This window comes from Halichoerus grypus, chromosome 11, assembly GCF_964656455.1.
Source record: "Halichoerus grypus chromosome 11, mHalGry1.hap1.1, whole genome shotgun sequence".
NCBI classification, from domain to species: Eukaryota; Metazoa; Chordata; class Mammalia; order Carnivora; family Phocidae; genus Halichoerus; species Halichoerus grypus.
The window spans coordinates 98,651,200-98,673,078 of NC_135722.1; the positions used below are offsets into that span (position 1 = coordinate 98,651,200).

At 47.6% G+C, this 21,879-nt stretch overlaps 1 protein-coding gene across 7 annotated transcripts in view; it reads left to right on the forward strand.

Annotated features, from left to right (window-relative positions):
• Nucleotides 1–21,879, forward strand: part of SIK3 (SIK family kinase 3) — a 237,451-nt gene that overhangs the window by 199,415 nt on the left and 16,157 nt on the right. For 4 of the 7 annotated variants that reach the window (XM_036104473.2, XM_036104476.2, XM_078058967.1 and 1 more), the window contains 12 exons: nt 7,110–7,228; nt 7,759–7,869; nt 8,107–8,250; nt 8,693–8,770; nt 8,897–9,006; nt 10,416–10,569; nt 10,833–10,988; nt 14,170–14,240; nt 16,497–16,640; nt 20,426–20,576; nt 21,323–21,448; nt 21,716–21,801. In XM_036104473.2, coding sequence (XP_035960366.1) covers nt 7,110–7,228; nt 7,759–7,869; nt 8,107–8,250; nt 8,693–8,770; nt 8,897–9,006; nt 10,416–10,569; nt 10,833–10,988; nt 14,170–14,240; nt 16,497–16,640; nt 20,426–20,576; nt 21,323–21,448; nt 21,716–21,801 — 1,450 coding nt within the window. The remainder of the gene's footprint in view (nt 1–7,109; nt 7,229–7,758; nt 7,870–8,106; nt 8,251–8,692; nt 8,771–8,896; nt 9,007–10,415; nt 10,570–10,832; nt 10,989–14,169; nt 14,241–16,496; nt 16,641–20,425; nt 20,577–21,322; nt 21,449–21,715; nt 21,802–21,879) is intronic. The other 3 variants (XM_036104475.2, XM_036104477.2, XM_036104474.2) reach the window with 2 other exon arrangements.

A 21,879-nucleotide genomic window follows, 5' to 3' on the forward strand; every position in this document is an offset into this window, starting at 1 on the left:
TAGAGCCGTCTTTGAAATTTGAATTGCTCTGGGGAATTAAACATTATTAAGAAGTTTGTTAAAATGATTGAAAAAAAAAGAACTCTTTGGAATTACCTTTGAACGCACCTGGTATTGACTGGAATGTACTCATGTGACACCAGACCATACCCTTCTTCCAGGCACCTGCAAGGAGCAAGAATTTCCTGAGTAATTGTGTCTTCCTTGCATTCTTCCCGTGCCTCCTGGCACACAGATGTCTTCTGTTTCCCCAGCTCAAAGCAGTTTTATGTGGTCAGAAAAAAATCTATGACTCAATTTCTTTCAGACCACTCCTCTGCCCACAGAGCCGAAAATGATTGCTTTGCCATGTCCCATCCTTTGGCATCACATGAAGGGCTTAAGGGACCATTGGCATTCCCTCCATCATAGGATCAGCCTGAAGATGCTGATGATTCAGTTCCCCAGATTTCTGCCCACCCCTTCTCCTGGTCTGTGGCGCCTTGATGGAGGAAGCCTGTTGTTTCTGGCCATCAGTCTCCATCAGCACCAACAACCCGGGTGTGTCAACTGGGTTCGCTCTTCGCTGGTGCATTTAATACGTACCCCAATGTCCTTGCCTTCTCAGTTCCTCGCAATCCAACTTACCATCCCCCTTAACATTGTTTTTGGCTCGTTCACAGCCTGCTTTTTTCCGAACTTGGCTTGTAGGCGGCTCTAGTGTGACAGAGCCTGTGAAGAGTACCTGGCATTCGATCGTCAGAAAAGGAAAATTGATTTGATTTGCCTTTTTAAAGATACGCTAGCTACTAAGTAAACTATCCAGAATTAATTATTTTAGGTGCCATGTGGGTTACGAACTCTGACTTTGGAGTCAGACTGCCCAGAATTTGTGTCCTGGCTCTGCCTCTTATTTTCAGGTCAAATTTCTTAACTTCTCTGATTTTTAATTTCTTTATCTTTAAAATGGGTATGATGGTAATAGAGGTTGGTGTGTGAATTAAATGCTTAATTAAAGTGGTTAGCACTCTGCCTAGCATATAAATGCTCAATAAATGTTAGTAATTATTATTGAGTAATACTTTTGAAGGAATTGCTCTATTAATCTTTCATACCCTCCTTCCTTATGTTTTTTATTCTTTTCTCTCTCACTCTCACTCTGTTAACATGCTAAAGATATATGATTAATACTTTCAATCAAATCCACAGGGTTTATGGGGAAGGCTTATCTGCTAAGAGTTTTGGTTTGTTGTAACATAATCTTGACGCTAAGGCTTTGCCCATATTGCAGATATCTGTGGGTCCCCACGTGGTAATCTTGATTTACAGATTATTCTGTATTCTGCCTCAGACAAGATCAGTGAGTAGGTGCCCCTGTGTGAGGCAAAGAACTCTAAAGCTACAAGGGAAGGCCCTGGAAACCATCTGGTCTGGGCTTTTGCCCCCAAACCCTGCCACCTCTGTCTTCTGTAAAAGGATAGTTGTCTCCTTTTTCTGGTTGGAAGCCTGGAGAAGGCCTGTTCTCTTGTGGATTCTTGGGACCTGCTGAGGAAATGTGTTCGAAGGAGCTGTAGCAGGCATGCAGTCTAGTACTTCTCTCCTCAGCCTTCTGGAGGGCTGTTAGCCTGTGCGGTGTTGTGGTGGGCACCGGGGTACGCAGCTCAGGCAGATAGACGCAGGCTCCGTCCTTACGGGACTCCCGGTCTTCCTGACGTAATGCTGGGAGCCCTTTTAGTGACGTCTCAGATGCCAGCCTCTGATTCAGCGCATCTAGTGATAATAAGTATGCTCTTTCCCAGGATAGATCATTCCCGTTTCACAGTTACATGGTTTTCAGAGCTGGACAGGACCGAGGAGTTCATCCTTTCCAGGATAGTTGTTTCTGGACTTTGCAAGCGAACTCTTACTCAGAACACTCATCTATAAAATGGATAAAATTAGCTGTGCCGCAGATGGGGCCCTGCCCACTGGACAGCCCCTCTCGCTTCCCTAAGGGGCCCCTCCTCAGATCCCTAAGACCCTGACCCAGGAATTTGGATCACCTGTAACAATTAGAAAGACTTGTCCTACATTGAACTTGTGACTTCCTAATCATCTCAGATTCAGGCCCCTGGAACAGCATAGTATAAATCCACTTGGTTTTCTTTTTAAAAACCCTTCCGATACTTGAAGAACACCAAGTATGCCCCTTGCTGCTGACCTACATACACCTTCTCGTCTCCAAGATAAATCAGCCTCCTGGCCTTTCACCTGTCTTCAGAGGCCATATTCTCAAACTTTGAGTCCGGAAATTCTTTCTAAAGTTACTCATTTCTTCTTCTGGCCTGAAGCTGGAGACAGAACTTCTGTCAACTACTTTTGGTGAATTTGAAGTTGGTTTTTAATTCCCCTTGCTCACCCTTTACTTCCCCCACCCCCTGCCCCCCAACCCAGACGAGATACTCTGAACCTCTTAGAGAAAAACTGTTTATCATCAAGTTTCAAAAAGAAAAAAGTTGTTAAAGACCTGGCCCTCTTAGATGGAATGACACGGGCAGTCTCCTTGTCATTCCCATTTTAGGGCCTGGCCTGACACAGCCGTCTCTCCATGGATCCTTCCCAACGCCTTTCAGTGCCGCAGGGCAGGGCCCGAGAGCATCCTCTAGTTAGCGAGCTGGTGGCAGATCGGGTTTCAGGGCCCCGGGCGATGTGCACTGCAGAGACCGCCTGGCGTCCCATGCGTCTTGTGCGGGGCAGATGAAAGAGGGGGCTGCAGGCACTGCTGGGTGCTCTGGCATGCGCACACGGAGCAGCCTGTTCCCGCAGACGCTAGCCGAGGGCGGGGACGAGGGACGGGGCCATTGGTGACGTGAGAATAGAGGACTTGGCAGCTGGAAAAGTTGACGCGTGTACCCTTTCATCGGAGGCCCTTGCTTCCTTCCACTGGTTTTAATTGACTGCCCCGTGGTTGCTTGTGGTATGAGGTTGGGAGCATCGCTTACCTTTGTTCTCACCCTCTCTCCATATTTTATGTAGACCGGTGTGTTCCCATCGAGCCTGAATTTAATTTCACGAGCTATGTAGGACACTTAGGAAGTATGAGTTGATGATAATATCTGGCTTTCTGCATTTTGTCATATTTTACCATCTGTGCAACACATGGAAAGTGTGAGATTTCTGTTCCTTTGCATGAGAGATATTATGGAGGGCATAGGCATACAAGGTAAAAACTTGTCTCCTCAGGACCATCACTGCCATCAGGAGGCCTTAACCTGGGACCTATAGCCATCGGGGGAATCGATGGCATGATTCGAGGGCTCCTTGAACAGACTGAAGTTACATGCAAATTTTTGTGTATAAATTCTTGTTTGCATTTTTCTGGAGAGTTTTCAAGGCATCTGAAACCAAATCATGATTAAGGATGACTGAATAAAGATTTCAAGATCCTGAAATTGAACTAGCTATATCTTCTAAGCAAGGCTTACTATATTAGTGTTCATTTCTTTTGATTTTAAGGAAATTGCCTTGAAAATCCTGTTTTAAAACAAGCCTGTAACTGAACGTCATTCTGCCTTGGTCATCTGACTGAGGACTGACGCGGTTACCTTTTATGCGCTGCATGCTGTGTGGGAACTGAGAGAAAACAGAAGGGCGCCATCTAGAGGCCTGAACAAAAATCTCACCACTTTCCAATCAGGCCCAGGCCTCCTCCCTACCTGGGGGTCTTCAGTTGTAGTAACTCTCTCTTTTTTTTTTTTTAAAGGGGCGCCTGGGTGGCTCAGTCGTTAAGCATCTGCCTTCGGCTCAGGTCATGATCCCAGAGTCCTGGGATCGAGCCCCGCATCGGGCTCTCTGCTCAGCGGGAAGCCTGCTTCTCCCTCTTCCTCTCCCCCTGCTTGTGTTCCCTCTCTCGCTGTGTCTCTCTCTGTCAAATAAATAAATAAAATCTTTTAAAAAAATAAATAAAGTAGGCTCCATGCGCCAGCGTGGAACCCAACATGGGGCTTGAACTCATGACCCTGAGATCAAGACCTGAGCTGAGACCAAGAGTTGGACGCTTAACCGACTGAGCCACCCAGGCACCCCAGTTGTAGTAACTTTTTTAAAATTAGGAACATTTTTTTCCTCTCAAGTAACTGCAGATCACAAAGGTGTGTGTCAAAGATATTTATAATCTATACAAATGCTCCAGGTGTGGGGTGTAGCCTGGCTACTTTGGAAACATAATTTTAATAAAAGTATAATGTTGTAGATGGCATTTACTGTTTCATAGGCATATAGGTTTTAGGATCTACACTGCATTTGAATATACTTTTAATTATAAATTATAGCAAGAACAAATTGATGCCTGCTATAAAATCATGTTGATATAGGGACTTTTCTTTTTGTATTTTCTTTTAAAGCAAGAACAAATTTAGAATTGAGTACATTGTCTTAATTACTCTTTGTTTTCCTTTTAATATGGTGATTTAGAATGGTGTTTGCCACATGGTGCAGAAACTGTGGGGTTGCAGAGTTGAATTCACTCTGGAAAAATAGATCAAACAGGATTTATATCCACGTGAAGATGTATCACGGGTGGTGAGAAGCCTATCTCTGTTGCCCCAGCCCTGCCATTACTTTGCAGTGTCGAGCACGTTCACTTGTTTCTTCTTTTATACGGGAGGCTAATAATAGAAGCTAATTTAGGGTTGTTGAGAGGAGTAAATGAAATAAAGTTGTTAAGCACAGTGCCTTGGACATAAAAAGTCTTTTAAAATTAGCACTGATTGGTTACTACTGTCCTCACTGGCCAGTCTTATTTTCAGGACCAATGTCATGAAATGGAAACCGTTTTAAAACCTGTATCTTACAGAGAATTCTATAGTGTTTTTTAAAATATCTTTTTTTTTTTTTAATTGAAGCATAATTGACATACATCACTGTACTAGTCACAGGTGGACAACATGGTGATTCAGTGTTTACACTTACGGCACGATCACCGCAAGAATCTCGCTACCATCTCTGGGTGGCTGGGTGAGGTTATGCGATCCTCACCTGTATTCCCAGTGCTGTACATGGCTTCTTCACTTCTTACTTCTTTTATAACTGGAAATGTGTGCCTTTTAGTCCCCTTCCCCAGCTCACCCACCCCCTCACCCTGCTCCCCAGAATTTTACAGTTTTAAAAAGCATTTCACAAACACAATCTCGTTTGACTAGAGTTTCATTAAATATTGATTCATATACTCGGTGGCTATTGATTGAGCGCCAGTTAGGTGTAATCACCATCTCTGGTATTGAAGGTTTGGTACCAGAAACATAGGTAAGAAAGACACGGGCCTTGCATTGTGGTGAGGGAACTGGACAATAAAGAAGTAAACCAGATAGCTTCAAAAGAAGTCGTTTGCATGGAGAAAATTCATGTGGTGGCATAGAGGGTGACCGGAGGCCCACTTGAGAGTGACGAGGTGGCAGGGAAGAGCTTTCTGAGGAAGTGGCATTTAAGTCCTCTCCTGAGTGACAAGGAGTCAGCCATGTGAGGTCCGAGGAAGCAGCGAGTGGAAAGGCCGCTGGTGGGAATGTGCTAGACACGTGCACCGTCCAGAGAGGATGCTGGTGCCGCCGGGGCTCCGTGAGCCAGGGGGAGTGTGGCAGTAGGCGAGGCCAGGGGCAGAGATGTGGGCCTGGGGGCCGGGGACGTCGGACTTCATTCTCTGGATTGTGGGAAGAGACTGGAGAGTTGTAGGCAAGGTGGTGCTAACTCAGATTTATGTTTTAGAAATATGCCCTTTGCTTCTCTATGGAAAACAAGTTGTAAAGGAGCAAGGGTGGACATGGAAAGACCGGCCAGGAGACTTTTGCAGTAGTCTAGGCCAGGGATGCTGGTGGCTTGGATGAAGAGGCTAAATTACTGGCTAGGAGTTCGGATCCTGCCCACAGCTCTGCACAGTCCAGAGGCAGCCTAGCGGTTAAGGGCAGTAGCCGAAGCGTCAGACTGTCGTCAGGTTTGAGACCTGACTTCCATGAGATCTTGGACACATTTCTTGACTTCTCTGTGCCTCTTTTTTACCATCTCTAAAATGGCAGTGATGATGGGACCTTCCTGCTAGGATCGCCGTGAGCTGTAGATGAAAGAAGAGTAGTTGTTAAGTGCTCCGGAGAGTGTCCGTTAGTGCTGCTCGCTCTTGTCTTTGCTGCCACCTCCAAACACAAGGACTCCTCCCTCATCATCCTCTACCCCCTGTTTACACTTGAGAAAACTTAGAGAGTGGTTTTGAAATCAGAATATAGGGTTCTTGATTGTGAATCCATTGTACGTTCTGTAACATAGTATCTAGTATGAACCGTCAAAGAAAAATACTGATCTGAATCTTTATAGCTCAAGAGCCCAGTTGTATGCACCTGTGAATGTTTAAATACACATTGAGAAAATGACAAATAAGGCCGGCAGCAGAGTCCCAGTGTGTAGGAAGGAGCATCCAGAGCCTCTCTCCCCCACACCTTGGACCACTGGAAATTTAAATTCTGAGATTTGAAGAGAGCTCTGGACACCAAGCCAGAAGCATTAGTAGGCACGTAGTAATACATATAGGAAGGTAGAACTGAATGTTTTGAGGACCTTGTAAGATACTGAATCTCTTTAGAGGACATTCAGTTTTTTGTTTTTTTTTTTTAAGATTTATTCATTTTAGAGAGAGAGCGAGCACATGTGGGAGGGGCAGGGAGAGGGAGAGAATCTCAAGCAGAGTCCGCGCTGAGCCTGGAGCCTGACGTGGGGCTCCATCCCACCACCCTCAGATCAGGACCTGATTCAAAACCAAGAGTCAGATGCTTAACTGACTGCACCACCCAGGTGCCCCCAGAGGACATTCAGTTCTTTATTAATTGCATTAAATGGGGCCATACATAATATAAATAAGTGAGACCCAGGGATTATCCCTAAACTGTCTGGTCAGACTTTTAATGAAGGTATTAACCCAACTTTTCTTCGCCTCTTCCTGCCTTTGCCCGTTCCCTTGTGGTGTAAGCAGTGACATAGGTAAGGAGCAAGCAAGAGAAATGAGAGGCAAGGAGCTGAAGAGTCCATCTGCTTGCCTTGCCTCCAGTTCCTCAGCCGCACCGGTGCCCCCCTCGCTGAGACTGAAGGCGGCCCCTTTGTGTCTGTTGCAGAGTGTGAGCACCTGATCCGCCACATGCTGGTGTTAGACCCGAATAAGCGCCTCTCAATGGAGCAGATCTGCAAGCACAAGTGGATGAAGCTGGGGGACGCGGATCCCAACTTTGACCGGGTGAGCTGAGTTCTGCTTGCCTCTGGAAGCTCCGCTCAGAGCTCTCTCTTTTGCATGAGATTGTAATTAGGCCGCGACTTGCAAAGGGCGGGTGCTGGGAGCAAACTGTGATGTGTTACTGAAGCAGCAAGGGAAGCAAGCAGGAGGGAATTTTAAAGCCGCTTGAGTTGTTGGAGAGTAGTGATACCAGTTGCCTACCACTTGCCGCCAAATCATAGTCCCTCCTTGGCTTTTGAAACCGTATAGCCCACATTCCTGCATAGCTCCTTCCTCTTGTCTTTGTGTGTTCAGTTCAGTGGCTTCTGCAGCACAGCTTTATTTAAACCATTCTGGCCATCCCAAAGGACCTCCGCAAAACGGGGATCTTGTCTGCCTACAGCTGAGTACCTAGAACTTTCTTGCTTAGGCTTTGTCTGAGGCCAAAAATATCCCAAGCTAGGGGCACGGAACAGCTAGTTCCTTATAGACCATCTGCCATCACGACATGGTTAACTGGGGCTTTGATAGCTTGTCTCTTTTTAATGTCACAGTTAATAGCTGAATGCCAGCAGCTGAAGGAAGAAAGACAGATAGACCCCCTGAATGAGGACGTCCTCTTGGCCATGGAGGACATGGGACTGGACAAAGAGCGGACGCTACAGGTATCCCTAAAGGCGTGGAGGACAAAGCGAGGGGTAGCCGTATTCCCTCTGTCCTGCCTTTTCCACTCTTTTCTCCTTCCTGAGAACTTTCCCTTTTCTCTCTGTTCTTCTTCCTTCGCCCCTCTCTGAGCCTTGACAAGAAGGTGCTTTGGTCTTCTAATGTACTGTTGAGAGGGTTTTGTTATTGACATGCCATTTCACCAGGGTTTTTTACTCTTTTCCCTTCTCCCTTGGTAGTCGTTAAGATCAGATGCCTATGATCACTATAGTGCAATCTACAGCCTGCTGTGTGATCGACATAAGAGACACAAAACCCTGCGTGTCGGAGCACCTCCTAGCATGCCCCGAGCCATGGCCTTTCAAGCACCAGTCAATGTCCAGGTGGGCAATAACTCCAGTGACCTGAATCGGGACAAGTAACACAGGGGAGGAGGGGATGGTTATTCAGCGCTCACTAACTCACTCCAAGAGAGTTTCCTGTTCTTCCTTACCTCCGCCCCTCCTGTCTGTCACCTCTTCCTTTGTCAGAGGTCAAGCAGAGGTCAGAACCTTTTTCTTTGACAGAGAGGATGGAAGGGTATTCCAGTACTCAGGATGGGCAACAAGAGTTGCCTTTTTTTTTTTTTTTTTAAAGAAACAGCCAATCATTGATAGAGACTGTTTTCCCTAAAGAATGCTTCCTTGTTGTAGCTTCTAAGGGCAGAGGAACCAAAGACTCAGAGGTAGAAACATAGACTTTAGCAACCAAGAATCCTTTGAAAGACCATCATTACTTCCATCTAGCATGTAAGATAAGAATGTATACGTATGTGCTACTTTCTAGGCGGAGCAGGCTGGTACCACTATGAACATCAGCGTTCCCCAGGTGCAGCTGATCAACCCAGAGAACCAGATTGTGGAGGCAAGTAGTGACCTCGGATAGCCGTCAGCCAAAACCACTTTCTTCCCCGTATCTTTGCTTCCTTTCCTGGCTTCTCATTTCGAACTCCTCTTTATTTCTAATTGGATTGTATTTCCTTTACCTCAGCCGGACGGGACAGTGAACTTGGACAGTGATGAGGGTGAGGAGCCCTCCCCTGAAGCACTGGTCCGCTATTTGTCCATGCGGAGGCACACAGTGGGCGTGGCTGACCCACGGTGAGTATCTGGCCGACAGCCCTGATTAATTCCATGGCAGAGAACTCCCACCTGACTTTGAGTTCCTACCATGGCTCATTTTCCCTACTTCGTTATACCTCCTAGATGAGATCGAATCCAGTGGCCAAGATGTGTTTTTTTTTAACCCAGTTCAGGGTCCCGGGTAGATCAGACTTGATGTGACCAAAGTATTACAGAGCTGTCCCTGGTGGATGGTGGGCCGATAGCCACCATGGTATCCGTTAATCATGATACTTTGGTGAAGAGTGTGGTAGTATCTTGGCTCACAAAAATTGAGATCTTCTGATCTAAGTCACATAAAAGTACCCCCTTAAAATTCATCCAAGTTTGACAGCTTTTAGAGATATTGTTTACTACATGTTCTAATGCAAGATTCATCTAGGAAGGGAGGACAAATGATATGGTGTAATTTATGTAAGTTAAAAATTAAATTAAGCGAGCAAGAATCCAAAAACATACCAAGTAAGTACCAGTTTCCCACAGCGTTTTCCCAAAACAGTCCTGCAGTATGCTCTCTGATGCCCTCACATGGGGAAATGTACCGAAGGCTGGCAGTCTGTTTTTGTTCTACATTTGAAGACTTTCAACATTAAAAATAGCCTTACCTCTTCTCTGGATATTTCCTTTACTGTGCTGGGAAGAGAAGGTTATGGCAAGAGTTCTCTTGAGAATTCAGTTAGGGGCGAAACTGGTGTTCTTATAAATACCTTTTTTCTCTGAGTGATTTCCAAAAAAGCCTCCTGAGGCCTGCTGATTGTTTGCTTTACGTTTCTCATTCTTGGCCTACGATCAAACAGGCAGTGGGGGAACATTCTGGCTTCAAAGACCATGTCAGCTGCAAAGGGGTGGAGTCCTGTGTCAGCTCTGTTCGTGGAAAGATCTCTTACTTTAATGTGTGCTGCGAACCTTACTGTTAGGGCGCAACAGCCGTGCACATCCACCACTTATCTGTCCCATCAGCACCGACAGGAATAATTGCATTCTTTCCCTGGTGAATCAGTTGCTACTTCGGGCGGCCATTGTTTTAGTGGATGGTCTGTGTCCTCTAGAAGCTTGCTGTTCACCTCTAGGCTTTGAAAACCTGAACTGGAGTGGTGCCAGGATTTCCTCTTGGCTCAGAGCTGTTGGTTTTACATGAGTGGTCAACGAAGAATAGCAAACCCCAGTCCCAAATGGTAAAATGGCAGAGAGCCACATTCCATACACTAGACTTCTACTTGCTTTGGGGTCTCAGAAGTACAAATTCAGGAGGAAAGTAAAAAAGTAAAACAACAATGACAACAACAATAAAACTTGTGCCGAACTTAGCAGTTTCATCAGTTTGGGGTTATGAGCACTTTGGAGTGAGACTGTTAACCGAACTTCTCTGTCGTCCTGTCTCCTATCAGCACGGAAGTTCTGGAAGACCTGCAGAAGCTCCTGCCTGGCTTTCCTGGAGTCAGCCCGCAGGCTCCATTCCTCCAGGTGGCCCCTAACGTGAACTTCATGCACAACCTGCTGCCCATGCAAAATTTGCAACCGACTGGGCAACTTGAGTACAAGGTACCTGGATGTGGGAGAGGGCTTGACCCCAGAGAAATACATTTGAGCTTCCTTCGAGAGACTTGGAGGGACCTTGCCCAGGTTTTAAGGGTATATCCTTATAGAGAAGGATGATGTCTCCTGCACAGCAGCTTGGGTGAGAGGGAAGATCAGTCTCGACATACTTAAAGGATCCTTTAGTTTCCGTAGCTTAGAGGGCTGCTCTTTTCTCCCTCCTCCTTCCCCGCCTCACCACCCCGTCCTGCCCGCTGTGCTTACGACAGGAGCAGTCCCTCTTACAGCCGCCCACCCTACAGCTGCTGAATGGAATGGGCCCCCTCGGCCGGAGGGCATCCGATGGAGGAGCCAACATCCAGCTACATGCCCAGCAGCTGCTGAAGCGCCCACGGGGACCCTCCCCACTTGTCACCATGACACCAGTGAGTAGCGGCCCAGGGCCCAGCCTACTTTCTCAGAGGCTTTTGATAAAGAAGCTGTGGGCCTAGGGCTGGGGACCCAGATCACCCACCTAAATGTCTGAATTTCCTCTTCCTCTAAGCTTATCATGCACAGCGTATTCCCATTTTCTTCAGGCTCGTAGAATTTTCCAGACTTAATTTTTGGCTAACTTCTTTACTTAATCAAACAATTGCCACTCTGAAGTCCGCTCCTGAAGAGGATCGTCCTCAGTGGGCCACTTCCCGGCTCTGCTGCTGGGTGCCGCCACAGCCCTGTGGCCCAGAGGTGGGGTCCCCATGGCCTGACCCCAGAGGTGGGGTCCCCGTGGCCCTCTCACAGTAACTCCTCCCCGCCTGAGGGCAGTGGTGCCTAGCTGTTTTCTCTAGAACGAACTGCTCTTCACCGACCCTTTCTCCTTTGATGAACACTACTTTGCATTTTTGGTACAACCTCGCTCACTCAATTACTTGGTTTCGTAAGCTCTAACCTAGTCAGTCAGTGTCTCTCAATCCCATCTTTTATATATATATATATAATGCTCACATTCAGAGATTCTTTTGCTCTGCTGGGTTCTGTTTATTTCCGGTTATTTTCTTGTCATAGGTAAACCAATTCATTCATTCATTCGTTTGTTCCTTCTTCACTGTCACAGGACCATACAGTTGGGTGCTAATCATACCCACAGCCCTTCCTGGGTGTTTTTAGAGCAGTGCTTCTCAACGTACCTCTGGTGGAGGACCTTTATCCCCCTTCACTCCATCATGGGATTAATACTTTTGTAAAATACAACAAAAGTGAATTATTAGAGATACAAAAATTTTAAAACATACAAAATACAAGGCTAAATTTTCAGCAGACAAAATTACCCTGTTAAATTGCTATAAAAGTTTCTAAAAGCTTACTCTTTATTTCTCTACTAACCTTATCATGGATTTGGTAACAGAACAGTTTGTGGACTGATACGGGTCCACCATGGGCCCCGCTTTCAGTAACAGGCCTGTCGGGAAAAGGAAAGGATCGTATTCATAGTTCTTGGCCTCACTGAGCTTATCATGTTGGGAAGACAGGATCAGCATATGTGCGGTGTTGGAATAATAGTAAAGGACCATGTGTGAGTAAGCAAGCGCCATAGTGTGTCCCGTGGCCTAGGTGGTGGCAGAGGCGTTCAGGGAAGGACCAGATCGATGCGGGTTATGAAGGATCAGGAACAGCTTTGTGGGAGGTGGAGTGACCTCCTCTGTCCACTGTAACTGTTTTCGCCAAGGTCACTAACAAGCTTTTGTTGATAAATCCAGTGGACGTTTTTGATCTTTTGGGCCTTCCAACTGTATCAGTCACTGTTGACCGTTTTTTTTCTCTTTGAAATACTGTCTTCTTTTGGCTTCTGTGACACCATATTCTCATTTTCTTCCCGCCTCTCCTTTTAAGGTTCCCTTTCTGCTTGTTTTTTGAAGTTGGTGAAACCCCAGTTTTATCTTAGGCCCTGTTTCCATCTCATTTTACATACGCTCTCTGGCTGATCCTTGTCTGCTCCCATAATTTCTGTTACCAAATGATTCTCCAGCCCAGATCCCTCTTTTCTTCTGAGTTCTCCACTTCGTATAGATGACCGCCTACTGCATAGATTTAGTTGGTTATCCTACTAGTACTTGACATGTCCTCAAATTTGAATTTGACATATCCTCAAATGACTGCAGGTAACCTGTTTCTCCTCCTGGGTGACAGTGATGGGCATGTCATCCTCCTGGTCACACACGCTAGGAATGTGGGATTTCTCTTTAACTCTTCCCTCCCCCTCATCCCCATATCAAGTCAGTTATCCAGCGCCTTCCTTCTGTCCTCCCCCACTGCTCCTTCCTTTCATCACTGTCATCCTTTGCCGAGACTTAACACAGGGGCCTCCTCACTAGCCTCCTTACCTCCAGTCTTTTCTCCTCATCCCCACCACCAGCCCTTTCTACACTGCAACCCAAGCAAGCTAGCTTTCTAGAGTATAAATCTTATAACATACTATCCCTGCCGAAAAATCCTTGTGATTCACCGCTGCTCTTCCTCAAAATATACTACTTAATGTGGCATTCAAAGCCATCTGTAACTGGCTACTCTGTCCCTCTCCTGCCTCATCTGTCGCCACGTCCTGCCGAACCCTGCTCACTCTAGTCTCGTGGAACTGTAGTAAGGGATCCAGACAGCCTAGCATTTAAACAGTGGGATTATTCCCAAAGTTTTCGTTCTGTTTTGTAATGATCTTCCATTTTTAAAAAAGCTCTTTCATAATAATCAAAGTATGACAGTTTTTGCTCTAGTCCCTGAGGCGTGGTGATTATGTGAGCCACCAGGCTGTGAGGAGCTATGAAGGATGCACAGCCTTCGAAAGTGCTCATGTAGATGAGGAGAGTCACGATAATGCATGCATTGTGGTGGTTCTCGTTTCACGTATGTGTTTTGGTGGGTAATAGCTATTTTAAAGCATTGAATTGCAACTACACAATTATATGTTATGTACCAAAATGTACTTTTAAAAAACCATGATGCTTTTTTGGCACAAGCGACATCTAAACGCTGGTGATAACATTAATATGAAACAACAGGCCAGTTCCTAGAAGTTCCAGGTAAACAAGCTTCTGCTATATTTTCAGGTCCCCAGGCACCTGCAGGCCTTCTCTTTTCTGTCAGCCTAGAAACCCCAGAGGCTTGTAAGCCTTCTCCTCTATGCGTGGCCAGCTCCTGTTTACCCTTCAGGTTTCAGGTGAAGTGTCCCATCCTCCAGGATGCTTTCCTCGATTCTCAAGGGCCCCAGTAGAGGATCAGGTCATGCCATTCTGTAATTGTCTGCTTCCTTGGCTCTGTCCTCCGCTAGACTGTAAAATGAGGGCAAGACCTATGTTAATTCCTGTATCATCCTGGAACATGGTAGGCACTCAGCTCTTTGTTGGATGAGTGAACAAAGATGAATCAGAGGAAGAAATGCAAATTAAAATCACCTGAGCGAGGTAAAAATGGAAAGCTAGAAAGGCCTATGAAAGTTCCGTATAACCCGGGGGCCCTAGAAAGGTTTTGTAAATAAAACGAACAGAAAGGCCTGTCCCCGTCCCCGTTTCTGGAACAGGCGGTGTTCCGGAAGAAGCGCCCCCTTGAGCTTCCCTTCCTGTCTCCCCGCAGGCGGTGCCGGCAGTTACCCCTGTGGACGAGGAGAGCTCGGACGGGGAGCCGGATCAGGAAGCTGTGCAGAGGTAATGTGACATCTGGCGGTGCTTGCAGAACGTCCTTGGGCAGGCTCCCCTGCAACCAACGAAAGGTCACCTCTGCCCAAGGAGGTGGCACAGTGCAGCTTCAACATTTGTGTGGTCTCTTTGCTCAAGCCAGATGGCGTGTTCCCACATGGAAGTAACAGAAGACTACCCAGAAAATGTCATTTCTGTAAGCGCCATTGGAAGTCCCCTAAGTGACAGCAATAACCATAAGAACTTTTTCTCTCCTCCCTCCTTCCTTATTTGCCCCCCCGCCTTCATATTGCAACTCTGATAGTATTCACAAGGCGCAAAGCCTGCTCCTACCTGCCAAGAACTGTTTACTGAAAAGGAATTGGAGATTTGGGATGACAGTGATCCTAGCTAGTCTGGCCATGGACCTCTGGCATGGACTCTTCCTTTCCAGGAGAATGAATACCTCTCATACTGTGTGCTGTATGCTTCTTCCATCCCCTTGTACCAACAAAGAGATAATGAAAAAAAGAATATGGGATTCGGGCCAGGGACAGATGCAAATATCTATTGCTGGCAGAACCTTGTTGAGAGATGCCTAATTCACAGAAAACGGCAGTGACCATCAGGCATGCTGTGCTGTTCGTTTTACCTCAGTCCCATTAGCCGTGGTCCGCAGCTCCATGCATGCCCCCTTGTGGGAGTCGTCTTTCTTATTTTCCGGGGAGGGGGGGTTTGACCAGAATCCAGCATGTATTTTCCCAGAAATACAGGTGTTCTTCAAAATTATATGTTTTTCCCTTGAGGGAAGTTGAAATAAAATGGTTTTCACGGGCTCCTGGGGAAACTTTGGGTGTCTTTATCAAATGGGTATTCAAGCACTCACGGCTCACCCTTTGGCGAGTTTACGTACCACTAATTGCTGCATAGTCTGTTAACTGGTTTTAGCTGAAAGAGGCAAAGTAGTTAAGAACGAAGCAGGAGCACTTTCTCAGAACCTGACGGTGGCTGGCCAGTACTCTCTTCTTACCCACCGTAGCTCTGTATGGGGGCTGCTATTCAAAAAGAAGCTGGCCCCGTTTGGAAAGAAGAGTGGAGAACAAGGTGGTGGCCGGTGGGCCAGCTCCTCCTACAGTTTAGCCAATAGAAGAAAAATCGTCGTAACCTTTTTTTTTCCCCCCTCTCGATGCTATTGTCTCTATAGTTTGCTGATAATAGGGTATATGATGTCGCAGATGGGCCCCTGCTGGTGCCATGAAAAAAAAAATTTAGGAAACTTACTGCCTTTGTCCCTTCATTATACAGTAGCATTTCACTTTATCTTCTTTGTCTTGGACTTTCCTTCCTCCAGCTCCACCTTCTTTCTTCTTTAGACCAACATTTAAAGGGTAAAGTGCCCATCAGTCCTGACGTCATGGAGAGGGATGATGCTTCTTTTATGCATGCCCGAGAAGAGCACAGTGACCAAGGAAGCCGTCAGCTAGATGGAGGGGGACCCATGGCTTATTTTTGGTATTAACTAAGTAGTGGATCCGATAGATCTTTAGAACGAAAGTCATCAGCTTGTCAACTCCTTAGCTTTGAAACTTCTGTTTTCTTGCCTTGCCTTCCCCCCCCCCCCGCCAAAAAAACCAATTCTGAATATATCATGCAGTTTCGTTTCTTCATCCTCTAGAGAATGTGGTTCCCTTGGGACAACATCAGTTTTTCTTCTCTGATGATTGACTTACAATCATGGGGCATGAGAGGAGGGGTAGTTTTGGAAATCACTCATCCTCAAAGGGAAGGATCTGTTTGCTGTGACTTGTAAATGAGGACAATCTCAAGACCTGGGGGGGCCGTTGGGATCTAGAGACGTACTTGGAGTCCTTCTGAATATCTGTCTCTCTTGGCTCATCTCTAGGAATAATACTTAGGGCTCATTTCCTCTGACTTGTATTTTGGAAATTTGGAGGGACAAGAAGAAAAGCAAGTGGGAAATAAATCCTTCTATCGAATGGAATGAAGGAAGGAAAATCAGTCTTCTTTGTGAGCTACATCTGTTTTCTCTCTTCTCTTAGTGGCTACTCTTAGGTTCGAAATTCAGCCACTTGAGTGGTAAGCCAGCTTTTCTTGGCCAGCTGACCATATTTCACTTTCATCCAGCCAGGGGTCTGTTTGCCATGGAGCCCTTTTTGCTCTGGCACTATTTCATTCTGAGTGCTTTGGATTAACTTCTAATGCTTCTTGCAGAGGAATATTCCTGTCTGTCTTTTTTACTATGAAATGTGCTCCTGCTTGTTGCAGGTACTTGGCAAATAGGTCCAAAAGACATACACTGGCCATGACCAACCCTACAGCTGAGATCCCACCGGACCTACAACGGCAGCTAGGACAGCAACCTTTCCGTTCCCGGGTCTGGCCCCCTCACCTGGTACCTGATCAGCATCGGTGAGTAGCCACATGAGCTATGTGAGCTCCTTGAGGCTCATCGGGCAGGCACCCTTCTTGCTAATCTTACAGTGATGGTGACGAGCATCGAGGCTTTAAGTAGCATCCTGAGCTTACATCTTCTCAGCTCCTTGCACTAAGCAGTGCACAGGGCCATGTGAGATTCTTCTTTCCCATTACCTCGTAGACATGTTTACGGTCTGCAGTTCATTCTCGTGATTCTAGGTGTTGACTCATAGATGAAATTGAACTTGAAACCTGCGAGGAAGTGAAGTTCTCAGAGGACAGCTGGACATGGGAGGATCTGTAGCCTTATCGGTAGACTTGACCATTCATAACCCATCACCTTCAAAAGAATGAGCATATCTTACCATGTTACCACTGAACAGTGAGCTTGGACATGGAGGAAGGTACATCCCTTTGTGAATGGTAGAGCAGAGGTACTGCATTCTCTTGAGTGTTGTGCTCAAGAAGTCATTCTTGCATATTCTGATGGCTGAAATCTTTTACTAGGTCTCTCTTACATTTGTAATTCATCCTCTTGAAGAAATAACAAGCTTAACCTTCTTCCTGGCCAAGAAAACTTCTTAAAACTGAATATCCAAGTAAGCCTGGAAGCACAGGGGCGTGACACTTGGCTAGATTAAGAAGGTGATTACCTTCTGTGAATACTTTGATGACTAAGACCCTTGGCTGTGTCCCCTCTAAAGCTGTCCCCAAGCTCGTGGGCCACACTTTCCAGGCCACCACCAACTGCTGAGCTTATTTTATTTCAATCTTGCTGGGAGGCCAATGAAAGCAGTCTTACTTGAGAAAGTTGAAAAGGAGTCAGGTTCCAAGGAAATGAAGTTTATAAATGTGTTGTTATGAAATCTCATAACCAGCTCACACTGGCAAGCTTGACATAATGTTTTTATTGTGGTGAGTTACCCATCGGGCGTCCTTATAATCAGCAGAGACCGTGGACTCTGCGCAGACGGAGTCTGAATTAGCGCCCTGTTGGCACTCTTGGGAGAAGGGAGATAAGCTATTAGAGACGACTGTGAATAACAGTCAGAATGGTCTGGTCGGAGTAGCAGGAATGACGGCTCTCCAACAAAAACTCCGGCGCAGAAGGACAGTATTTTCCTAAGGAAAATCTCTCCAGACCTACACTGTGAGGGCACTGCAAGAGAAGGGACTTGGGGTGATGGTTGGAGAGGTGCCCTCCCACAACCTCCCCCCCCCAAGCCCCCCCCCCGGCTTCAATTTTCCATGATTTCTCAACAACGCTGAGCTCACCACTGTTAGCCAAGAGAACCTTTATTTCTTTTTTCTCCCTGTCTCTGTCTTCCCTGCCTCCACAGCCTGGCAGTTGTTGAGCCTCTGTCAGGGTCTGTTGTCCAGCCGAAGTCCCTCGGGTGTGCTTGTTTCATTGTCCGTGTTCCTCAGGAGACCCTCCTGTCGGGGGAAACGTGGAGATCGGCGCCTCTCCACAGCCTCTCTCACGGGTCTTCTACCCTGTGTCCGTGTGTCTAGTGAGGAAGGCTACGTCGGCCCCAGCTCCCTGTGTGTGTGGTTGCCGCCCAGCCTACAGTCACCGTCCGGGCCTTGCCTGCTGGAAATGTGTCCACTGTCTGTGTTCGTGTGAACACTCGTGGTGGAGTGTTTCAAGGGTTTCCTGTGGCCAAGCCAGTTTGAACTGGAATGAATACTTGATGAGTGGCAGATTGTGCAAGGTGGGGCATTTATGCAACTCAGCCTGTCTTGGTGGGATTCCTGTAAAAACACGGCAGCACGAGAGACTGAAGGTAGTCTGCAGAGGACAAGAGCGCCTTTGCAGGGCCAGAAAACACTGGAAATGGGTGGCCTAGACAGATTATTGAGTTCCTCTCATTTTCTAGAGGAAATGATTCAAGAGTAGCATATATACATCTATTCTTCTGGGGTGTAATTCATGAAATCCAACATGGAGACGGAAGAGGGCTCTGATCAACCGTTTCGATCCTGGAAATGTGTAATTTTAAAAGCTAAAAAAAAAAAGCGTGATTTTAAAAAGCGAACACCGGATGGATTTTATCTAGGTGGGGAACCAAGTTCCTATTTGAAAAGTGTAGTGGGAACGTCAGCCTGATATGGGGCTGTCCTGAGTTTGAACATGATTGCAAATAAGAATAAAACACAATGGATCCTGTGAGTGCTTCTGAAATGAGCAACTCCATCAGAACTCTTCCTCTGAAGTTCCAGTGCCCGACTGACCAGGGTCAGTCTCTGCACAACCCGAGCTTCTGGAAAAGTCACGAAATACCCGGGCCTGGGAGAGCGGCTCTGAGGGGGGAGGGTGGGTTTTGTGCAGACAGGCTGAATGAACCTCTTGCAGAACACAGCTTTCTGAGTGAATCAGAAATGGGTCCATTATCAGAAAATATCGAAAGCGTAAGGGTCGAATGTTAGGAGAAAATAATATCTGCTGTCTTTGACTCCAGACCCCTGAAGTAGAAACATAGGAAGTACGGAGGAAGTGCTCCCGAGGGCAGCTTTCGTGATCCCCATTTCTGGAGAGTGTCTGCCAAAACCATGCGTCTTTTGTGTTACACATGTGTGTTTGTGCTCATTTCATCAGCGCACCACTGTGTCGAGCTTCCGGTAGAGCCTGAAACCGAAGTCATCATTAGCAAAGTGAGGGTAAAGGGCTTGCCCCCACGGCCACAACCCTGGACCACTCCGCACAGTCATCAGCAGCCCCCCCGCCCCCCCCAACCCTCCCCGTCTGCATTGTATTTGAACTCGCTTGTCCACCTGCTTCCTTAGCCTTGCTCTGCTTCAGTCCAGAGTGAGTAGCTGGCAAGGGGGTACATCATTTCACCCATAGTTTGGTGTGATACCATCTCTGCCCTGGACATGAAACCCTGGTCCTTTCTATCAGCTGCTGGAATGCTGCCTTGGCAGTCTTTTATCTGCTTACCTCAACCCATAAGCATCTCTTTCTGATTAGGTAAAGGGTCGAGGTGTTAGCGTCTAACTCCCATGCTGTCTTCGGCATTCCTTATCGACAGCTTGTTCTTTCTTTCTGTAAGATCCCGGCTCTGTTCTGACTGAGCAGTGGGATTTTTGTCCACACGATTCCTCTTTCGCTAGGAGGTTGGGGGGAGGCGTGCTGCTTGGGAAGTTAATTTTCACAGTGGCCAACTGTATTTGCGTTGACCAGGTACACACGCAGGATCTTGAGGCCCGCATTCCTTGAGAGTGTGCCGTCTCCATCTGGGGCTCAAAAGTCCCCCCATCCTCCTGTTTGAACCTCCACCCTCCACTTTCTAGCCCAGAACCTTTGACTTCCGAGCCAGGCCTTTGCCACAAAGCTGACCATAGTTTCCTTCTGGTCATTCGGAGAGTGCTGCTCAGGGAAAACTGGGTCAAACAGTGGATTCGAGATTTCGAGAGGCACTAGACAGACGTGATTATAAAAGCCAGATCTCCTATGCAGCTTGGCCTGAGGGCCACTGAGAAGCTCCTGTCTCTGACCTAGTATATTTGTAAGAACTTGGATGTATTTGATCCCAGGACCTCACCAGGCTTGGAAAGTAAGCCAGCTAAAGGTAAGTGGAAGTGGAAGCTGTGCAGCTGGAGTTCTCAGAAGGGCAGCAGGCTAGGGCCGCGGCCGGCCTCTGGAGACGGCCTGGAGATGGCGTAATGCGCAGGGCTGCTCGAGCAGCCAGCCACCTTTGCGTTCTGGAACAGCCGTCCCTGGGTGATTTGGTCCGAGCCGCTGAGTCCTGGTCCCTAACCTTCTCTTCCCATGTATTCAGCTCCACCTACAAGGACTCCAGCAGCCTGCACCTCCCCACGGAGCGTTTCTCCCCCGTGCGCCGGTTCTCAGACGGGGCCGCAAGCGTCCAGGCCTTCAAAGCTCACCTGGAGAAGCTGGCAAGCAGCAGTAGCATCAGACAGCTGCAGCAGGTAATGGCGGGGGCGGCAGCCCCTCCGGAGAAGCGCGGGCACGCCGAGCAGTAGCGTGTGCAGGAGCGGGCGGGCAAATCGCCGCCCCGTCCCCGTCAAGGTTCAGATCCGTGTAGCTTCCTAACGCTCCTTCCCTACTCCTTGGTACGTATGGCTTTCCCCAGGCTCAAACGGCCCCCACGTCCCCCACCCCCGAAGGGCCTAGATTTTCCTCCCGTCTCTGTAATTTTCAGAGAGGGATTCCTGGGCATGGGCTTCGGTGGGAAGCCCCAGGGAAGGTGCTTCTAAGCAGCCTTGGCATTCCTCTCAGGAGTCATGGGCGCTGGGTCTTGCTGCAGCCTGCTCGGCGTTGTTGCCACCTGGCATGGTCTGCAGTGGGTATGGGATGGGGCTCCCAGAGGAAGGAAGGGTACCTCCAGGCTTCCGTTAAGGGCCAGTTTCCTTTCTGCCTTCCCGATGACCAGGCTTCAAGCGACAGGTGCTCTGCACACAGATTTCACACCGGACACTTCCACTGGCCCACAGGCCACCCCTGGTGTCTTCCATTCGTTCACCCGGCACGGAACGTGAGCGTATTTAGGACACGAATACCTATGTACAGCTGGGTCGGTTGCTCGTTAAGGACACTGCTCTTCTCTTGGGGCTCTTCCTGCCCCTGAGACCTTGGGGCAGATGTGCATCTGCTGACGGCCCTGCACGGGGCGGGCCCGGCTGCGCCCCATCTGTGTTACCTGCTTTCCCTTCAGGAGTGCGAGCAGCTGCAGAAGATGTACGGGGGGCACATTGATGAGCGAGCCCGGGAGAAGACCCAGCAGCAGCATGTGTTGTACCAGCAGGAGCAGCACCAGCACATCCTCCAGCAGCACATCCAAGTAGGCCTTCCCTCTTGGTCGCTCCGGCTTGTTTGGAGTTTGCTCTCAGGCTGCGTGGCCTGTGAATTTGGGAGGAGATCACGCAGGGCAGAATGGAGTTATGTTTATGGTTGACTTGTTTGAGTAAAGGTAATCAAACTTTTGGACGAACCACAAAAGCATAAACCTCAGTCACAGATAGTTCTTTCTGTTTCTTCCCTTCCCGAGAATAGCTCTGATTGATCCTCAAGCTGACAATTATTTTTCTCCTTTCCCCCGTATGTTTAGGATTCTATCTGTCCTCCTCAGCCTTCTCCACCTCTTCAGGCTGCATGTGAAAATCAGCCAGCCCTTCTTACCCACCAGCTGCAGAGGTAATGAATCACTGGTCTCACGCCTCAGCCGTTGTCTCTTAATTGCTATCCTTGGCCTGCCTCTTATGGGAGGGATTG